This window comes from Buteo buteo, chromosome 30, assembly GCF_964188355.1.
Source record: "Buteo buteo chromosome 30, bButBut1.hap1.1, whole genome shotgun sequence".
Lineage (NCBI taxonomy): Eukaryota > Metazoa > Chordata > Aves > Accipitriformes > Accipitridae > Buteo > Buteo buteo.
The window spans coordinates 2,702,928-2,711,808 of record NC_134200.1 but is presented as its reverse complement, the minus strand read 5'-3'; the positions used below and the strand labels follow the sequence as shown (position 1 = coordinate 2,711,808).

The window sequence follows — 8,881 nt, the reverse complement described above, 5'->3', positions numbered from 1 at the left end:
ACCACTGCTGCTCAGGGCAGAGCTTAGAACCATAGAAGCATAGAATCATTTAGGTTGGAAAAGACCTTCAAGGTCATTGAGTCCAACCATCATCCATGCCCACTAAACCATGTTCTGGAGTACCTTGTCTCCGCACTTTTTGAATACCTCCGGTGATGGCGACTCAACCACTTCCCAGGGCAGCCTATTCCAATGTCTGACAACCCTCTCAGTAAAGAAGTTTTTCCTAATAGCCAACCTAAATCTCCCTTGCCACAGCTTGAGGCCATTTCCTCTCGTCCTATCCCCAGCCACCTGACAGAAGAGACCAGCACCCACCTCACTACAACCCCCCTCCAGGTAGCTGTAGAGAGCGATACGGTCTCCCCTCAGCCTCCTTTTCTCCAGACTAAACAGCCCCAGTTCCCTCAGCTGCTCCTCATAAGACTTGTGCTCCAGGCCCCTCACCAGCTCCGTTGCCCTTCTCTGGACACGCTCCAGCAACTCAGTGTCTTTCCTGTAGTGAGGGGCCCAAAACTGAACACGGGACTCGAGGTGCAGCCTCACCAGTGCCGAATACAGGGGAACCATCACCTCCCTGCTCCTGCTGGCCACACTATTGCTGATACAGGCCAGGATGCCGTTGGCCTTCTTGGCCACCTGGGCACACTGCTGGCTCATATTCAGCCGGCTGTCGACCAGCACGCCCAGGTCTTTCTCTGCCGCGCAGTTTTCCAGCCACTCTTCCCCAAGCCTGTAGCGCTGCATGGGATTGCTGTGAGCAAAGTGCAGGACCTGGCACTTGGCCTTGTTGAACTTCATACAATTGGGCTCAGCCCATCGATCCAGCCTGCCCACATCCCTCTGTAGAGCCTTCCTACCCTCGGGCAGATCGACCCTGCCTCCCAACTTGGTGTCATCTGCAAACTTGCTGAGGGTGCACTCAATCCCCTCGTCCAGATCATTGGTAAAGATATTAAACAGAACAGGGCCCAACACCGAGCCCTGGGGAACACCGCTTGTGACCCGCCGCCAACTGGATTTCACGCCGTTCACCACAGCCCTCTGGGCTCGTCCGTCCAGCCAGTTTTCCACCCAGCAAAGAGTACACTCGTCCAAGCCATGAGACGCCAGCTTCTCAAGGAGTATGCCATGGGAGACAGTGTCAAAGGCCTTGCTGAAGTCGAGGTAGATAACACCCACAGCCTTTCCCTCATGCACTAGGTGGGTCACCTGCTCATGGAAGGAGATCGGGTTGGTCAAGCAGGACCTGCCTTTCATAAACCCATCAGGCTGGATCAGGCTGGGCCTGATCCCCTGCTTGTCCTGGACTTGCCATGTGAGTGCTCTCAAGACAAACCGTTCCATAATCTTCCCTGGTAGCAAGGTCAGGCTGACAGGCCTGTACTTCCCTGGATCCTCCCTCCAACCCTTCTTATAAATGAGCGTCAGACTGGCAAGCCTCCAGTCCTCTGGGCCCTCCCCTGTTGACCAGGATTGCTGAAGGATGATGGAGAGTGGCTTGGCAAGCACCTCCGCCAGTTCCCTCAGTACTCTTGGATGGAACTTCAGGTGGGCTTTGGCTTTCCAAGCCCATTCTCTGCATTCTCAGAAAGTTATCAGTGATGCTCTCCAGAAACCGCCTGGATCGCATGTATCCTGCTGTGTTGTCCTTCCAGCAGATATCCGGGTGGTTCGTGTCCTCATGAGGACCAGGGCCTGTGAACACCAGGTTTCTGCCTGTTGCCTGAAGAAGGGCTCACCTGGTGCTTCCTGACCAGGTGCTCTGCAGCAAGGCACCCTCTACAACATCAACAGTGCTGGTCTGCCTGCTAATCCTGACCCAGAAGCTCCTCGCTGGCTCATCACCCATCCCAAGGCAGAGCTCCATGCATTCCTGCTGACCTGCCCGATAAAGGACCACTGCCCCTCCTTGCCTTCCCAGCCGGTCCTTCTAAAGAGCTTTCATCCTGCCTGCGTCTGCTTGAGTCTTTCTCCCCTTGGCCACAGCAGCTGTCTGTGCCGCTGAGGTCTACGAGGAGACAGGTTGTTCTCATGGCACTGGGGCCTTATTGTCTCCTCGCAGCCCCTGGGAAGTCTGGGCACTGTCATAGCGTTGTCCTTCACTTGGCATTGCACATCCCACACCAAACTGCCTCCAGGAAGAGCCCTGAGCTCTGTGAGGGACAGGATCTCCCTTCCCAGAGGCTGCGGCTTTCCACTCATGACAAAATCTACATTCAGGGCTTGATTCCTTTGGCCACGTAGAGAGGCTGTTGCTGTCTGAGATGTCCTGGGGTAGCTTGGAAACATGACACGGGAACTTCAGGAGCCCTTCTGGAGCATTAGCTAGTCACCACCAGAAAAGTACCCCTGCATACCTCGTTTGAGGCAACTTCTCTCTCTCCGTTAGCTAGAGGGAAGACTAGACAACTCAGTCAGTCGTAGACATCTGCACTGAGCCTAATGTTGGGTGAGACCAGTCTCATCTATTGCTTCACCTAAACCAGTGTCACACGTCACATACTCTGGAGGGGATGAAAAGGGAACGTGGTTCGATGATCTCGGCACTCCTTTAGGAAGACACTGTAACAGATAGGTAAGATTTGGTCATCCAGACCCAAGGTATTTCAATGACACTGGTCACTCTGCTGCCCTGTATCAGGGGAGAAAACTCGACAGCAGAAACCTCAGCGTGTGACTCTCTGTGTGCCAAGAGTGAGGAGGGGCATGGACAGTCCTGGGCAGGGAGGGTTCTGAGGGGGGCACTGGGCTTTTGGCAAGACAGAAGATGATCTTTTTTAAGGGATTGGCCTTTCTGCTTCATAAAACAAAGGGTTTTCTCAGCATCAGAGCCACCTGCACAGTGCCTTTGCCTACCTGTAATCACAGCTTCCCATTATCTGCTCTAACGAGTCCCTGGGGAGGCTGCATCAGGAATGGCCCTCAGTGGGACCCATTAATGCCTTGGGTGTTTCTTCTGACTTTGACTTCTTGAGAGATTTCTTCTATCTCCTCTCAGGATCTCAAGTTCATGGACTCAGAGGACCAAATACACGTTACGGCTCATTAAAATTAACAAAGCCCTCAGGAGTCATGTCTCTTCCGTCATCTTCATCAAGTCTTTGAGACTTGTACTGCTAATTAAAGAGGTTTCAGGAGCGGAGTGAAAGGGAAAGATTTCAGTGACCACTTTGAAGATGTGATAGCAGCCTTCCCCAGTTGATCCTTGTCCAGGGTCTCCTAAGGAGGTCTCGACCAGTAAGGAAAGCAGTCCCTTGAGGTCCGACACTGTAGGGACAACCGTGCTCCTCACCTCCCCAGCCTTGCCATTTCTCTCACTGGCCACCTGCGTCTTACCTCACTTTTCCTGACATCAGACTTCTCCACTGAAGTCTGCAACTGGAGGTGACAGCTCCTTTGTGCCAACTTCCCCCTGCTCTCCTTAGAGAACTGGCTGCACACAGTTTTCTGATAATTATAACAAACTCCAAAAACCCCCAAAGTAAAACAGGATATATGACAAAACACAACACACTTCTCAACTGTATGGTAAGTCCAAGCTGCCTCCAATGAGGTTCATCTTCCTTAGGGGATAACCGTACAAGAGTTATTTTAGATCAACAGACAGGACATGATAAATATAAACATAATTAAAGAGACAATTAGGCAGGCTACTGAAAGACGGGAAAGTTTTTTCCCTCTCCAAAGCTCAGAGCAGCAACTGGATGGGTGAGAGGCATATGAACGGTCACAAAGTAAGAGGAAGGGAAACCTCAAGAATAATGGAAAGGGCCTATGTCCAGTTAGTCTGCTGGAAAGGTGACTTCGGACATGGTCAATTTCGACAGGACAGGTGGAAATACCAGACAGATTACTGAGATTAAATGTACAGTGTAATACACAGAGTACTGCCAAGGCAAGTACAGGAGACAATCAATGTATCTTCCCCCATGGTTAATGCACATCCTGTAAATTCACATTTTTGGCATGATGGAAATCCCACTGACACTTTATGGAAACTTCTGAACATTTCAGCTGATGAAAAGGTGCTCCTTTTTTAAAAATTAAAAAGGTTTCCTAGGTTTTCAGGCAGAGTTCCTCTGTCTGACCATAAGCCCCCAGTGCTGCCTCTAGAGCTTTACCTGAGGTACGTGCCTGGGACTGCCAGCTGTCAGAGAGGACCTGCAGGAGACCAGAGCCCTTCAGGTGCTGCAGATGGAGCCTGAGCAGAGGGTCCCAGGGCATCTAAACTGCCATCTGGTGTCTGTGTCCCTATGACCGCATCCCACCCCAGCACATGAAATCCCCCCAAAGTCGAGTATATTAGTACAAACCAAAACACAACCAGGAGGACAAGAACATCTGTGACATCCCTGCCCTGAATGGGAATTGCTTCTCCGCAGGTGGTGTGTGGTCCCTGCCAGCCCTGGCATCTCGTGTAGCTCTGTGGGCCTGGATGTGAACATTCCATAGAGTACCTGCCCTGGATTCTGTAAGGCAACGTGCGGCTGAACATGAGACAGCTGCCAATGTAATCAGTGGAGAGGTAGGAAATACAGCTGATGGAGAAGAGAGAGACTGAGCTCTCCCTATGGCCCAGGGGACAGTTGTTCAGCTGAATCACTCTGTGAGCTGCCCTGAACACCATGAGTTCAGCTGCCCTTAATTTGGGCATCAGCTGTCACTTCAGATGGCCAAAGGAACTTCCCAACAGCCTCCACGAGGATGCCCCCAGATGTTGCCCTGTCTCTATGAACTGCTCCACTGGCATTTGCAGTTAGGACCACCTCTGGCACCTCAGATGTCACCAGGTATTTGCGTCTCCCTCCCAGCCTCCCTCTCCATTGATTAGCGTGGGAGCAGAGACAAGGAGCTCACATGCCGCTGCCTATTTTGTGCACACCTGAAGTGAGGCAAGAGGAGAGGAATCCCAGCTCCTGTGGGTTTGTGGCAGTCGTCACAGGAGGGAGCGGAGTCCCCTTCCAGCACCAGGACTGCACACCCTGAAGGAGATGCCTCGATTGACTCAGCTGTATCTGTTCCCGCAGAGGGGTAAAGGGGATCCCTCCCTGTCCCTGTCCAGGTGTCCTGCCTCATGGTGGAACAAAGGAAGGTGATTCTCATGGCCAACTCTTTTTCTGATAGAAGAAAGGACAGTGCTGGCAATAAGTGTCTCTCCCCAGCTGAGGGAGAGAACAGCAGTGATTCGTTCCGTCTCTTTCACAGCAGCTTCCCCTGGAGCCCCAGGGACCCCAGGAGGGAGCCCAGAGGGGGCAGAGAAAGTGCTGCCTTGGGCTGGTCCTGTGCTGCTGAGCTGTGCCGGGCTCCTGGGGCGGAGGGAGCTCATGGTAAGTGGGCAGTGGTGCAGAGAGACAGCTCTGCCCAGGAGCGGCTCCTCTGCAAAGCGCAGCAGGGCTGAGGGCACTGCCTGCAAGGTGCCAAGAGGAGAGGAGTGAGGCAGAGAGAGGTTAAGGAGTCCGGGGTGGGAGGATGCTAGGAGCTCACTGACGGCAAAATCTTCACAGCCCTCTACATGGTAAGTCTCTGAGCTGCAGCACAATGATAGTGAGTATCCTGGAGGGAGCTCCGAAGGCTGGTTCATCCCACTGCCTGCAGAATCTTTCAGGAGGACTCTGCAGTTTCCCTAGTAGAAAGGAGAAGGATGTGCTCCAGAGCAGGGCTTCCCTGCTGCACTCTCAGTAGGACAGGGCATGGCAGCTGCCTCCTCCTGGGGATGATTGCAGGGGTGAGAAGCCAGGTGTGCAGTGAGGGGTGCCCAGGGCTGTCCTTCCGAGCAGGGTCCCTGCGCTCCTGGGGGCTGTGTGCCGGGACAGGGACTCTGCTGCCTGCCAGGGTCAGCACTCAGCCTGCCCGGGGAGCTCCTCACAGCGCTGCAAAGAGAATCTGTGGGTGGAAGCAGCAACCCCAGGCAGGGCAGGGTCCTCCTGCTGTCAGGAGGGTGCTGCGTGGGTCAGGACTGCTCAGAGCTCCAGGTCGCTCCCAGGATATCTCTAGAGCTGATTTTTAAGAGGAGGGTCAAGACAGGGGCTAGCTGAAAAGGAAGGCACTTTCCAGTCTCTGCTGTTTCCTGCCCTGGTGGGTTGGTAATCGAGTTTGTACAGTGTTTGACGGAGACTCCTAGAGCATTAACCTGAAAGAGATCAGACAGTTTGCGAGACACCTCACAAATTCCCTTCCCACCTTTCTGCCTACAGACAGCACCAAAATCACCTTTGTGGTTTCTTCAGGGATGATTTGACCTGCTCGTCAGGACCTGCTAATAGATAACTTCCCTTGGCCAGTGGCCATCTGATCAGTCCCGGTTTCTGTTTACCTATTCCCCTATTACCCATTACTTTCTCCTCCTAAGCCGACAGCAGAGGCAACTGTTCCCAGTGGCACCCTCAGTGGTCACCAACCAGAGCTCAAGGGACATGCCAAAAGTCTTCCCGAAAAGGAGAGAGGTAGTTTGAGGGGTTTCTAAAAGAATGAAGTAGGTGTTGCTCACAGAAGGTGACTAAATTCCCACTTTTTTACCTCCTTGAACAGATCCCCGTGCCCAGAGGGAACAAATGTCCAACAGCAGCTCCATCACCCAGTTCCTCCTCCTGGCATTCGCAGACACATGGCAGCTGCAGCTCTTGCACTTTGGGCTCTTCCTGGGCATCTACCTGGCTGCCCTCATGGGCAACGGCCTCATCATCACCACCATAGCCTGCGACCACCACCTTCACACCCCCATGTACTTCTTCCTTCTCAACCTCTCCCTCCTCGACCTTGGCTGCATTTCCACCACTCTCCCCAAAGTCATGGCCAACTCTCTCTGGGACACCAGGGCCATCTCCTACTTGGGATGTGCTGCCCAGGCCTTTCTGCTTCTCTTTTTCATTTCAGCAGAGTATTTTCTTCTCACCATCATGGCCTATGACCGCTACATTGCCATCTGCAAACCCCTGCACTACGGGACTCTCCTGGGCAGCAGAGTTTGTGTCCACATGGCAGCAGCTGCCTGGGGCAGTGGTTGTTTCTATGCTTTGCTGCACACTGCCAATACATTTTCAGTCCCTCTCTGCCAGAGTCATGCTGTAGACCAGTTCTTCTGTGAAATCCCCCAGATCCTCAAGCTCGCCTGCTCAGATGCCTACCTCAGGGAATTTCAACTTCTCGTGTTTAGTGCTTTTGTCTTTTTGGGCTGTTTTGTCTTCATTGTGCTGTCCTATGTGCAGATCTTCAGGGCGGTGCTGATGATCCCCTCTGAGCAGGGACGGCACAAAGCCTTTTCCACCTGCCTCCCTCACCTGGCCGTGGTCTCCCTGTTCCTCAGCACTGCCATATTTGCCTGCCTGAAACCCCCCTCCCTCTCCTCCCCATCCCTGAATCTCTTGGTGGCAGTGCTGTACTCAGTTCTGCCGCCAGCGGTGAACCCCCTCATCTACAGCGTGGGGAGCCAGGAGCTCAAGGATGCAGTGTGGAAATGGGTGATGGAATTTTTCCAGAAGCTGTAGTGTCCGTCTTCCTCAGCATATGACTCATAATGTAACTTATTACAGGCCCAGCCTTTCTTTATTAGTTTTAGTTGTTGTCATTGTTATTGGGTGAGTTTTTTTCTTCTCTCGCTTTTTGTTCTTGGGATAATGTTGTCCACAAAGACATGTGGACACCCCACTTTTACGTCATCACCTACCTCCCTCGTGTGACCCAGCGACTGTGAGAACAAGGAGCTATACTCCTTCTTTAATTAAACAAAATAAATGTACTTGCGGTGACTCTAGCAACTCTCTAGTTAGAGAAGAGGTTATAGCAGCATTCTCCAAGTGATAATGATCCCGAGTGTCTCCTCAGGAGGTCTGGACAGGTAGAAGAAGCAGTCCCTTGAGGTCTGACTGTGTATGGACAACCTTGCACCTCACCTCCCCAATGCCACCATTTTTCTCATCAGCCCTCTGGGACTTACCTCACTTTTCCTTGGGTCAGAACTCTCCACTGAAGTCTGCAGCTGGATGTTACAGCTCCTTTGCACCATCTTCCACCTGCACTCCCTAGAGAACTCGCTGCCCACAGGCACAGAAGGGTTTTTCCTCTTTGCAAGCAGAGAACAGTAAAGCATGGTCAAGTTTCATAAACAATAAAACACACTCCGCAAGCATATGCTAAGTACAGCCAGCTCCTAAAGAGGTTGCCTTTCTACAAGGGATAATCTTATGAGAAATATTTTAGGTCGGTAGATACAAAAAGACAGATATAAACATAATTAAAGAGTTGTCTAAGGAGGCAATTAGACTGTTGAAGGACAGGTAAGCTTTTAGTGTCTGAAGCTCAAAACAGCAGCATAGGTGAGAGGTATCTAAATGAACAAAGATTAAAGGGAGGGAAAACCTGGAGAAGAGTGGAAGGAGCCTTTGCCCAGACCATCTGCTGAAAAGATGATGTTAGAAATGGTCATTCTGTCCTGGACAGGGGAAAATGTATGAAAGATTAGAGAAATTAAGCATGTGGTATAATAGGCAGAATGGTGGTAGTGAAGTTACAGGGGAAAATGGGTTTTTCTTTGGAATATCCCTTTTGAAAGGTCATTGGATTGGCAGAGGTCACTTGCGAGAGAGGAAAAGCAAATGTCGCACCCACCTTTGAAAAAGGCCCAAAGTGCAACCCAGGGAACCCCAGGCTGTACAAGCTGATGTTGGTGAAGAGTATGCAATCAGAGTCCTCTTGAGTGGCATTTCTGGGCGCCTAAAGGGGAAGAACTGTCAACAGGGACTTACCAAGGGTAAATGACGCCTCGCCAAGCTGATAGCCTGCAGTTGTGCCTGAGGAGATAAAAAGTGGATGTCATGTTCCTCAGCTTCAGCAAAACTCTTAGCATGGTCTCCCTCATATTCTTCCACCCAACTTAGGACAT

The 8,881-nt window shown here is 51.8% G+C and overlaps 1 protein-coding gene across 1 annotated transcript; it reads left to right on the top strand.

Annotated features, from left to right (window-relative positions):
• Nucleotides 1-5,077: 5,077 nt before the first annotated feature.
• On the top strand, nucleotides 5,078-7,487 carry LOC142025851 (olfactory receptor 14C36-like). Its single transcript, XM_075018535.1, has 2 exons — nucleotides 5,078-5,330; nucleotides 6,532-7,487. The coding sequence occupies exons 1-2, from the start codon at nucleotides 5,078-5,080 to the stop codon at nucleotides 7,485-7,487; spliced, it is 1,209 nt and encodes a 402-aa protein (XP_074874636.1).
• Nucleotides 7,488-8,881: the final 1,394 nt, after the last annotated feature.